Source organism: Electrophorus electricus, chromosome 2 (genome assembly GCF_013358815.1).
Source record: "Electrophorus electricus isolate fEleEle1 chromosome 2, fEleEle1.pri, whole genome shotgun sequence".
In the NCBI taxonomy this organism is placed as follows: Eukaryota; Metazoa; Chordata; class Actinopteri; order Gymnotiformes; family Gymnotidae; genus Electrophorus; species Electrophorus electricus.
The window spans coordinates 5,764,949-5,777,448 of NC_049536.1; the positions used below are offsets into that span (position 1 = coordinate 5,764,949).

Genomic DNA, 12,500 nt, shown 5'->3' on the forward strand with positions numbered 1-12,500 from the left:
TAACCTCAAACCTCAGGGCCGCATTATTCAGCGTGGCTTGATCTTGTTCTGTTCCTGAAATGTGTTCTTTAATTCGATCTGAGAGCTTTGTGTACTATAGCTGTTATTTTACTTTCCAAATTGATTCAGTGCATTCCTCTTACTGGTCAATATTGACACCATCCTGAAGCAGGCAAGAAGGCAGGCCGGTATCCGGGACAAGCTAGGTGTGTCTGAAGGAAGCCCCCCACGAAGCCGCCCATGTTGGGCAGGTCCTGGGGTGGGTGTGTACCTTGCTCTCTCTGCTGGTCTCTCTGCTCCATGGAGACGAGGGCAGAGAAGTGGGCCTGGTCGTAGGCGAGCACAAGCGGAGAGCAGTGGCAGCGTTGGGGCGGCACCTCCAGGGGCAGGTAGAGACCGCCAAAGGGTATGGGTGCGAATGCTGCGAGTTAGCAAGGGGCAGAGGTGAAATGAATGCGATGTCTTTTTGCCCTCGCGGCAAGTCACTTGTACATTAGGTTAATGTGTAAGTAACGCAGCAGTGAAGTGTACATGAGTGACTAAGGGGTACCTTCTCCGCCGGAGTCTCGGAGCATGGTGTCCGCCACTACCACGATGGGCCTTCTCAGGACATGGGCCAACACAAACACGTGGAACTCCTCTAGACTCTCATACACTGGATCCTCTGAGTTATCCACACTGCAGGGAACACCCCCCCCCCACACACACACACACACACACACGCACACATGCACACAAATCCTGTTACTCTTTGTCTTGTGTCATATATATTTATTTGAGTTTCTTGTTTAGAATCCACCAAATGCACTTAAACAAACCCAAAGAAAGAGATAAGAGTAGCTCCTTAAGAAACTCCTTAGGAAACATGAACTGCACCTATCTTCTGTTAGCAGCTTTAAGCTACAAAAGGTTAGGCCACCTTTCCTCTTGAGGCAGAGCTATTACCCACACACCCCTGTTTGTCTAGTGATGACTGAACATGTTTACAAGACCTTATCACAATCTAGGCTGCAACACCTGCAGATAATGAGAGACACAGAGGCAAGAACAAGAGAAAGAGTCATAGAGAATGAAAACAGTTTGTTCCAGCCTGACCAGTATTGCCTCCTACTGGGAATTTAGCACAATTAAGTCTTCTCTCTGTCTCTGCTTTCTCTCTCTCTCTCTCTCTCTCTCTCTCTCTCTCTCTCTCTCTCTCTCTCTCTCTCTCTCACACACACACACGCACACAAACACGTATGAACATACACACACATAAAACAGCACTACCCAACTCTAATGAAGAGCCTTTTAATAAACACATCCCCTATCTCATTCAATTTATACACATATTGCCCTCTAGGCCTCAACAGATCACTCCCCTGATTACTAATGCAGTAATCACCACACAGCACAATTCATCACCTCATCAGCCACCCGGCTTGGCTCTGTCACCTCCTTAGGTTCTGTGGACCTTCTCAGTGTGTGTACTTAAAAAAAAAAAACCCATTTTGGTTTATTCACTCATAAAGGAGTGACCCCAGCAGCAGTTTTGTTTTCTTAAGACATTTTAAGTGCGGTCTTCACACACCATGGCCTGGGTGCTCACCCAATGGAAGTCTGGGCACTGCAGTACTAGTGAGTGTGGCCCGTCACTTGTTCGAAAGGCCTGTTTATCGTGTTCTGCATTCATGAACTTTGCGCGCTTAGCCTAGGGCAGCCATGGCGCCATGGCAACACCAGCCAGCCCGCATGGGGACTTTAAGATGGCCCTCGATGCTGATTCAGAAACAGTCCTCCTTACCTACATTCTAATGGAAGGTGTCTATTCCTTACAATTGCAATTCCAAAAGTGATCTCAATCCATAAAAGAGAAGCTTGATCATAAATGTGTGCTTTCTACATTAAAACCTGCTGTGGGAGACAGTAGTGTGAGCTGGTAGCTGTTTCTCTCACTCTCAGTTATATCAGACAAAACATACAGTCAAGAGAATATTATTGTTTTCCATCTGAGCGAGTAGGTTTCACAATCTAAACAAAAAGAAACCACACTGTACTCTCACATGCGTCACAGTTTCCACTGTGCTATCACGGGGCCTGGGGCGGATGCTAGTTTAACGCGGACACAGTGCCTGTCGTGTGGTATCTTGCAGAACGTGTAAAATAAGTTTTGAGTGAGTGAAGGTCTGAGGTCAGTGAATACTGCAAGCCAGAAGACAAAGGCTATAGTAATCATTCAAAAATCCAACAGCTGCCCCGCACACTCACCCACTCAGTCACACGGAAACATGCATATATTTGCTCTTTTGGTCAAAAGGCACCCTTATTCGAAACAATTCAAAGTTAACCCTTCAAATATTACAGGCAAACATAAACTAATGTTCCCTGCCATACATATCCACCAGGTGGCAGTGTTTCTAATCAAATTAACACCAAACAGTGCCTTTCATTCACAAACATTGGAACCGTCCTGTTAGCCTAGTCACAGATTCTGCACAGATTCTAATTTTTCCAACACTATTCTAATACAGAAGCCATCAAGACAAATGTGGCCCTCTTGGTCGTAATGAAACCACAGCACTGTGTAATGAGTCGTGGGTTCATCAGACAGGTCATCTGTAGCGCCCTTTAATGGTAGTGTAAGAGCAATGCCCGCTGACAGGGAGTCAGACCGTGCACCGCCAGTTTGGGAAAAGCCCATAGAACCACATCAGTCCCCACACCTATCTGGAATTAATGCTGTGGTTTCTTCTGAACCACAAGGTAAGATTGGGCTTTACATACTGGCAGTTGACCATAGACATGTGGAGAAGGGTAACATCACTCCCCAACCAACTATCCCACCTTAAAATGCAACATACATTGGCAGAACATCTGAGACACAGATGAACATGATGATCTGAGAGTCTTTGAGCGTGATGAAATCGTACAAGGCATTGTTGCTCAGTGTATCAGCTAAACATATGTTTCCACTAGTGGAGAATGGAGAGTGCTTTGTGTCTCGTGTGAGCGCCTCACAGGTGGAAACAGACTGCAAAAGAGAAATGTCGTAATTTGGGTAAACATGTGGGTGTGTAAACGAGAGGTGGCCTGTGAGTGTGTATCACTGTGAGCTCTGTGTGAGTAATAGGTAAGCGGAATTCCAGCACCGACTGTAACTCTTTGATGAAGAGGAGGCATGTTTGCAGTGTAAGACTAGGTGGGAGCATGGATGACGTAGTGAGATATGTACATTGTGTGTGTGTGTGTGTGTGTGTGTGTGTGTGTGTGTGTGTGTGTGTGTGCGTGTGTGCGCATGCGTGTGTGTTTGTGTACGTGTGCGTGCACGCGCGTGCGTATGTCCGTGTGTGCGTGCGTGCGTGCTGTGTGTGTGTGCGCGTGCGTGCGTGCGCAAGTGTGTGTGTGCGTGCTGTGTGTGTGCGTGCGTGCGTGTGTGCGTGCGTGCTGCGTGTGTGTGCGTGCGTGCGCGTGCGTGCGCGGAGGCTGGTGAGCTTTACCCTCCACTGGGGCCGCCGCTCTTGCTGAAGTGCGTGCGAGGCTCACTGGAGGCCAACTTCAATAACTCATTCCACTCCCTCTCCCACTCTTCCTCCGTGTACACCAATCCTGACTACAGAGAGAGAGAGAGAGTTGGAGGGAGAGAGAGGAAACACACCCACACACTCGCTCGTCTTGCACCACCCCAGCTCCCCCCGCACACACTGATCGGAACAAGCTACACTTCCTCTTCTGTGTAGATCAAGTAAACCGTGGTGCACACCCACACATTTCACATAACACTACAGCATTCGCTTGCATGGCTCGCAGGGATCGAATAGCATGCTAAACTAAATTACAGCTAAACTTCTATGACTAGTCACTGCAGCAGGGAATTCATAAGCGGATTTAGTGACCTGTAGCTGAACTGGAGTTTGACTATGGTGCCTAATTTAGAACAGACATGGCTGAGCGTTGTGTCCCGACATCTTAGCTCGGGATGGACGGACCTCTTTGTTCTGCTGTGTCTGCTGCCATCTCCATCTTCTTTTCAAAGCCTCCCTCTCAGCTCCGCTCTTCATCATGGCATACAGACTCTTCCTCAGCACCAGGTCTCTGTCGTGGAAGCCCCACATTCCTGCCAAATGCGTACAGACGCATGAATCAATCCGACAGCAATGCATCCAAAAATGAATGAGGTCGGGTTTGCACTTCCATGTGAAGGAACGCTTGCTCGCAAGCAGGTGTCGACCTCGGCCTGGCTCGGGATTCCAGCTTACCTAAGGAGGCGGCGTGCAGTAGGCAGTTGCCATCCCCTGTGGTTGCTAATGGCAGCAGCTTTTTACAGCTGGTACACATAGTGGACCACCAGTTCAGACGCCCTGCGGGAAAAGAACAACCGACTCTCAGCGCCATTATGCAAAAGCTCCAGTGCCTCTTTCAGATTCAAGCGCTGTTTATTCTCGGGCTGCCAGGCATAAATATTAAAATAATGACCTATAGCAAAACCCTGCTCGGCTGCAGATGGCTGGCAAGAACAGAGGCTTCCAGCTACAGGCACTGGAGGGAATAATGTTTGCTTCTCAGCCTCCTCCTGCTACGGAGACGGGTCGTCTGTGCCCGCGGAGGCACCTGCCCGGAGGCTGTGTGCACCAGGCTACTGACCTCTCGCTCACTCCCTCAGCCAAGTCTGCCCCCTCCCGCCCCACGGACCTGCAGGTTAGCCTGGGCCCCGACCCTGATCAGTCTCCCGGGTCAGCCTCACACCGGAGAAGCTGTCCATCCTCACCGCAGCTCCGAACAAACTCAGCCAGTTGTTTACAGCGGAAATGCGTGGCTGGTACTTTATTATCGTCTGTCACGGGGTTATGTTATGCGAATTTTGCCAGACTTTTGGCAGTGTTTCGCTGTGTTCTGTCAGCAGCATATACTCTCACATGTCTCAGAGAACATGTGGGGTTTGCTGTGCTGAGCTGTGCTCTCCTGCGGGAGACATGACTGAGTGGGATTAAAATCCCTTCAAGACAAAACCAGATGTTAGATAATACCACAAACATAACTGGATATGTCTCTGTAGCCATGGCTACAGAGATCCGTGTGCAGCATTAGAGTGCTGTATGACTTCGCCTTGTTCTCACGCACTAATTTAACCCATTTTGCTGATCCAAAATAACTATTTCCACCAGCTGTGCATTTCAGCCCCAAAAAAGTGCTTATGGTTCTTGTAGTCTCAGAAGTGCCTGACAGCACTTGAACGAAAAACCTGGGCCTAGGCCTGTTTATTTTTTCTTGAAGTTATCACAGACCTTTTTTTGTTGCTTTCATATTCCAGAGTGACGAGCCCGATAGGCGGAGCCTACATTTCTTTTTAGGGGTGGGGGGGGGGGGGTGTGGCATGGACGGGTCCTCACCTGCCTGCTCCAATGCTACCATGGTGGACTGCTCGATGAGGTCCCGCTCGATGAAGGTCCGGAAATCCTCACTGTACACGCTCAGGTCGGGCAGCTGGAAGGTGGAGATGGGCATCTCCAGGGGGAACTGCTCCCTGGCACACTCGCCTGTCACTTGCATCCGCGCCAGCGACATGATGGCTGAGCTGGCGTGTGAGATGCCCCGAGAGAGACGCTTCTCTGCAGGCGGAGAGCAAGAGGCAGAGACAGCCATGACGGGCAGGTGGATGAAAGCTACATTTCGTCGCTTGTCATTTTAATTATGCTTCATTTGCGGAATGTTTCCTTGGCGGAATTTCTAAAACGTTTCCAAACAGTCCACCCTCATTATTTTTTATGAACCATTAATCATCGCCATGGCAGCAGTTGTTATTATTCTGATCATATAAATCCTGCTCATCACACCATCACAATCATCCTCCCTCATATTCTTCATCCTCCTCCTCATCAGAAGCACAATTTTAATGTCCAGTTGTCAGCACTATCAGTTATCATTAGGAGCAATCATTGTTATCAAACCACCACCTCCACCACCTCCACCACCACCACCATCATCATCATCATCATCACCACCACAGAGAGTAATAGTGTAGCTCTGTGCCGTACCCTGAGTGTTCTCCTCTTGTCTCTGCAGGCATTGGTCCATCTTGCTGAGGTGCTGGGGGGTTCCGCTCCTCTCCCGCTGTTTGTAGTAACGGCCCTCGTTGAACACCTGGGGCAGGTTGGCAGTGTGGACCTGCCGCAACTGCTCATAGTCACTTAGAGCGGCGCTCAGGTCCCAGTTTTTACATACACACACACACACACACACACACACACACACACACACACACACACACGCACACGAAGGGAGAGAGAGAGAGAAAGAAATATGACATTTGGAAAATGGATAATTTGTGGGAGAATAATCCATGAAGCAAAATAGAATTAATGCATTCATCCAAACATAAGAAAATAAAGTGCATTTCACTATGGACAGCTGAACGGCTGTCACACAGTTGACACACACTTCAGGAAATGACCAACGCTCTCGAAACAGAAACTGACCGTCAGTCAATGACATGCTAGGCACTTCTCCTATGTGCAACCTATGACAAACGGCTGACTTGATATCCGATAATTATGACAATTGAATAAAATAAAAGCCTAAAAATAAAAGAACTGCCATTGCTGATGTAACACATGGAATGCAGTGGCCCTATCATGAAGATGCTAGTGTCAAGATTTCAGAAAGTTTTATCCTCATGAAGCAACAGACTTAGTTTTGCCTTACGAAAAATCAGACTATGTAGTATATTCACATTATGATTTTTTGAACTAAATGAATGCATCCTTTCATCTGAAAGGAAAGCCCTCAGAGCTATTTTACATTAATATACAATAAAAAAAATCTCCTTTGTTGTGTCTCCAAGCAATTCTGGAAGATGTTTGCATAAGCACTGCCAGCTCTCAGAACTTCAGTCTTGTCCCAGCGACACTGACTGCCAATGTGAGTGCCTCAGAACACTTGGAGGCCATCACACTCCACACAACAGAACGCTGCTTAACCTCACAGCCCACATGGAGGAATGCCAGCCACTAAAAAAAGATCTGCTGGTGCAACAAGACCAGAAAGGATAAATAAAGGATACATTTGAGGGTTTACTCCAACAGTCCAGAGCTACACTCTCACTCACACTTAAGCTGAGAGGTGGGAAAACAACATGGAGAAGAGTGAGAGGAGGAAGATCGGCAGCAAGATACCAGGCCTCTAATGGGAAGTGACAGTAACCTCACACACACACACACACACACTCACACACACACACACACACACACACTCACACTCACACACACACACACTCACACTCACACACTCACACACACACACACTCACACACACACACACACACACACACACACACACACACACACACACACACACTCACACACACACACACTCACACACACACTCACACACTCACACACACACTCACACACACACTCACACACACACACTCACACACACACACACACTCACACACACACACACACACTCACACTCACACACACACACACTCACACACACACACACACACACACTCACACACACACTCACACTCACACACTCACACACTCACACGCACACACACACACACACACACACACACACACAGAGCGCTGCTCCCTCTTCCTCCAGCTTCCTCCTTATCTTAGTGACAGAAAGAGCTTCCAGGAAAGAGAGAAGCAGGTCAGAACTAACTCTTATTATAGCCTTCAAGCTTTCCCACTACACCACTGTGGAGAGGAACCTCATAAACACACCCCATGAGGCTAATACAATCAGGTCTAATAAATCTGTTAGAATTCTGTGTCTTGTGAGCTGTGTGTGTGTGTGCGTGTGCGTGTGTGAGTGTGAGTGTGTGTGTGCGTGTGCGTGTGTGAGTGTGAGTGTGTGTGTGTGTGTGTGTGTGTGAGTGTGTGTGTGTGTGTGTGTGTGTGTGAGTGTGTGTGTGTGTGTGAGTGTGTGAGTGTGTGTGTGTGTGTGAGTGTGAGTGTGTGTGTGTGTGTGTGTGTGAGTGTGTGTGTGTGTGTGAGTGTGTGTGTGTGTGTGTGTGAGTGTGTGTGTGTGTGTGTGTGTGTGAGTGTGTGTGTGTGTGTGTGTGTGTGAGTGTGTGTGTGTGTGAGTGTGAGTGTGTGTGTGTGTGTGTGTGTGTGTGTGAGTGTGTGTGTGTGTGAGTGTGAGTGTGTGTGTGTGTGTGTGTGTGTGTGTGAGTGTGTGTGTGTGTGTGTGTGTGTGTGTGTGTGTGTGTGTGTGTGTGTGTGTGTGTGTGTGTGTGTGTGTGTGTGTGTGTGAGAGAGAGTTTGCATGTGTGTTGTACATGCTTGAGACGGAGAGCTAGCGTAAAAGCTACAGTCTGACTAGCCCACATGCAATAATGTGGCTTCGTTCACTCCACCACGAGCAGAAGGCACCTTCTCTTCCCTCCCGGACAGAGCAAAACTGTGAGATGCTACATCATCAATCAATGCAAATCCCATCGCCTTTATGGATTCCTGTATCCTTTGGCCAGCTAAAAAGATTTTAGAAGAGAATTTACAATTTAATCGAATGACCATTCAGCACCTCTAATACATGCACTCTGCAGCATTATGGCCTTACATCAGTGGCCAGCAGCCTGGTCATTAGACAGCACTGTCGACTCTCACAATCCAACAGCTCTTATTTGCTTATTGTCAGTGGGCTCTTACTATTTGGCAGTGTTCTAAAAAATGCATTAAAAACATCAAAAATCAAGAAAATTTTAAATCATTTCTTTTCAGTCTAATGATTACCAACATTGGTGAATTGTGTTAGCTCTGGTAGTTGTATAAACTACTGATGGATTCTCGCTTGATTCTAAAGAAGACTATTTCCTACTATGTGAGGTAAAAAACCGAAGTGACTTTTGGTTTGAGGTTATACCGATAATGCAGAACGATTATTAGAAAGTAAAGCCATTTTAGAGCTCAGCCGATGATGCGTCTTTTCAAATGAAAGAGGCCATCTCAAAGACACTCACAATCCCTTCGGTGAGACCCCTCTTCAGTAATTAACCTTTTCGTTTCTCATTTATCACCTTATTCGCTGAAAGCTTCATTATTCAGTGACAAATACAGTCAGTGACAGATTTTACTGCATAGTCTAATGGACAATAAAACAAGTCAATCGTGTTATGAAAAATAAGTCACACAAGTTGCTGTTTATCAGTGCGTCAAGCTAATTTTCCATTGCATGAAGGTACAAATGCAAGAAAGGCTGCCCTTAGCCACAAAACAACTGCAGCATTTTTAGAGTCCTCTAGAGGGCACCACACATCTCATATTCAGTCACACGCGCTGATACTTCCTTTGTGGAACACCATAAAAGAACTTGGCCAGTGAGCATTTACTATTATGTGTGCATAATCTGGCTCTCTTAAGGTAGCCAAACCCCAGACCTCATTCAAACAACAAAAAAAAAGTGTCACGATCACTCTCACATCCTAAAAACCCACCACATGCTGAAGGTGCTGAAAAGTTGCACTCAGATCCCTGAAGGCTTTCCGGCATACTGAAGTACGGAGCAGGACAGAGCGATGGAGGTACGTAGGGGGAGTGCCGAGGCCCCGCTGGCCCTGTAAAACGGGCCGGAGCGGCGGGCAGAAGAGCCTGCCGGAGACACACTTGTGATCAGTGCAGCCGACACCCATGGACATCCTTTCGGTGTCATGGCCGATTGGCCTGTCAGCCTGGCACTGACCTTAGCCCCCTTCGCTCGTGTTTGAGGGTGGCTTCAGGACTCCAGCAGCCGGAGTTGCTGTAGGGAGAGGTGATTGGCGTGCCGGGGTGGCTGCAGCTTGGTGTGCTGGGCTCAGAGCCTCACACTCCATTCACATGCGCTACAGGGCATCTGAGAGCGCTGGGTAGGGGGATACTGGTACCCTGCGGGCATCTAATACAACCCATGGAACTAGCATGCCTCCTAGATGATGCTCGTCAGACCACGGCAGGCTTTGCAGGCACAAACCCAAATCAGCTTTGAATATAGAATCTGATGCTTAGCACCATGCACAGACCAAAGAGTTTTGACATCATCCATTTATCTCACACTTGCGTTTTGGATGTCCAATCAAGTCAAAACTGCTATCAAAGTGACAGTTACAGTTAAGGACACCTCGCTCTCAGATCCAACCAGACCTGACACACATGCGCACATGTACATATAGACATAACTCAACCAATAACTCCCCAGAACCATGAGTGCTCCCTAAGCAGTGCTGAATGGCCCTGAATCCAGTGTGGATGTTGCATAAATGCCATGGATTACATCACTGTGTAGGACGCAGAAGGTATGGGATGCATAAGATTGTATAAGTTAGGATGCCAAAGACAGTTGGTGGGACTGACCTCTGGCAAAGCCCTGTGCGTTCTGGGGGTGTCTAGCTTATAGGCTCTCTCTCTCTCTCTCTCTCTCTCTCTCTCTCTCTCTCTCTCTCTCTCTCTCTCTCTCTCTCTCTCTCTCTCTCTCTCTCTCATTCTCCCTCTCTGTCTCCCAGTACATGCATTTTGTTGCAAGACAGCAAAATAATTTTATATGGCCTTCCCCACGTGTTATTTATACTCCCTATCCGGCAGCCTTCAGTAAGTGAGTGCACTTGATAATAGCAATACTTCCGCCTTCTGCCTTCTTGGAAGCGGCTCAGAACAGCTCAGTTCGCTGGCTGTGTGGGATACAATAGATTGCATAACCACAGTGTGAGGATTCCTCATCATCTCACCTCAAATATTCATGTGCAGCCCAACCAAAGCGCGGCACAAAGTCAACGTCCAGCTTCGCCTGACACTCAGATATGTTGTTCAACACTGAGGTATTCACTTCGAACCCAAATCTCACTGAAAGTGAGTCTAATCACATCCTGCTGTGATTTTACAGATGTTTTATTCCGGAATTTGATTGGTTAAGGAGAGCTTGATGTCTTCCCTGTGAAATATCAGCAGTAAGGCTCGTTAAAAGCCCATTAGCAAATTGCCAGTACTCAAAATGAAAGAGAGGCAGGCTAGTGGAAAAGCCAGCCCCACCGCTTCACACAGGCTTGTGGGTATGAGTGTATAGAGGGCCAGTGTTACATATAGAAATGCAAGATCCCTGAACACATGCTTAATGTTCCCAAAGTGCTTTATAATGCATCTTTACCAACCATATTTACATTTACATTTACATTTAAACACGTGAACATATCATTGCTGTATAACCTTTTACAAAATGATAAAGGAGCTGAAGTAGGAAACAGTCCAAATACAGGTTCATCACATAAAGTCAAAATCTCATTTACTACTTACATAGCAGACATTCAATAAACCACAAGACAAAAAAGAATGTATTGTATGATACAAAATCTGTATTCATGCTATTGCAGCTCAAACTATGCAGACACAAAACACTTCCCATGGCAGCAGAGATATATTGTTTGGCTCACATCTTTTCACTCTCCGTATCCCTCTGAGCACTCACTTCATCGCCGGCCATCTTAAAGTGTTGCATTAAACCGCTGCTGGGGTAGTCAGCATGCATGCGGGTGTCGCTGCTTTCCCTTAGCGTATGAGAGAATGCCCTCGTGTTCGGGTCTGAGCGCTGTTCTGTGGCTTCTCCTATTGGGGCTGTAGCCAGGCCCTATGAAATGGAGGCCATCCCTGGAACAGCACATGAGGGTGACCTCATCTCGGAGGGTTTTAGCAGCAGCGAGCGTTAACGTGTGGGCCCCTGAGAGAGCTTTTAAAGCACTCCAGCACAGTAGAGATAGTGGGGAGCTGTGCAGCAAACAGCTGAGTAAGGAAGATCCCTCTGCTGTATACACAGAACAAGCTTCCTTGCCTTCTACAGCACAGTGCTTTACATCACACGGCGCACATCCCTCACTAATCCAAATGTGCCAGGTGGTGTGCAAATGGGCTAAACATTTTGCCCTGGGTACATATCCACAGCCTGAACCGCCAGTGAGCTGCTCGATTCAGAAATATGCAAAATCAAGGCATGTGCAGTAACATCTGTATGCTTGCAATGTTGTAACATCCATGGTGATGGAAATAGAATGGGGGAAAAAAGGTCAGATTGATTCCTACTTCCTTGCAAACCATTAAAAAAAACAAAACACCCCACAACACTGATGATTAGATCCATAGGGCTACAGACAAATAAGCCAGTAAAGTGAAGGGCTGTGGTCCCGGGAGCAGTGCTCCAAACGGGCCAGCTAACCAGCTGCGCTTGCAGCCAGAGGGCCTCTGGGGAGTGGATCTAAACTAAGCAGGTGTGTGTTTACCCTCATACTCACCCACCACAGGCAGGGCAGAGAGAAGCAGGAGCCTTGGAGGATCCTCGCATGAAGATGAAGGGAAAACCAGCAGAGTAAATGGTGAAACTGCCGCACAACTCTCATAGCGGTTAGCTTCAGCTCACTTTTTTTCTAGGACCCCCCCCCCCCCACACACACACACACACACACACAAACACACACACACACACTCTCCACTACTCAGTGAGCTCCACTGAATGGGCACAAAGCTTCCTCCAGTGAGCATGCTCGTAAAGCCGTCATC

At 47.6% G+C, this 12,500-nt stretch overlaps 1 protein-coding gene across 1 annotated transcript in view; it reads right to left on the reverse strand.

The window, feature by feature from the left end:
- The window catches only part of otud7a (OTU deubiquitinase 7A), a 54,216-nt gene that overhangs the window by 12,526 nt on the left and 29,190 nt on the right, over nt 1-12,500 (reverse strand). Inside the window, exons 4-10 of the mRNA XM_035523512.1 lie at nt 6,012-6,194; nt 5,367-5,585; nt 4,236-4,337; nt 3,966-4,093; nt 3,477-3,589; nt 551-678; nt 272-421 (exon numbers count right to left, since the gene is read on the reverse strand). Coding sequence (XP_035379405.1) covers nt 272-421; nt 551-678; nt 3,477-3,589; nt 3,966-4,093; nt 4,236-4,337; nt 5,367-5,585; nt 6,012-6,194 — 1,023 coding nt within the window. The remainder of the gene's footprint in view (nt 1-271; nt 422-550; nt 679-3,476; nt 3,590-3,965; nt 4,094-4,235; nt 4,338-5,366; nt 5,586-6,011; nt 6,195-12,500) is intronic.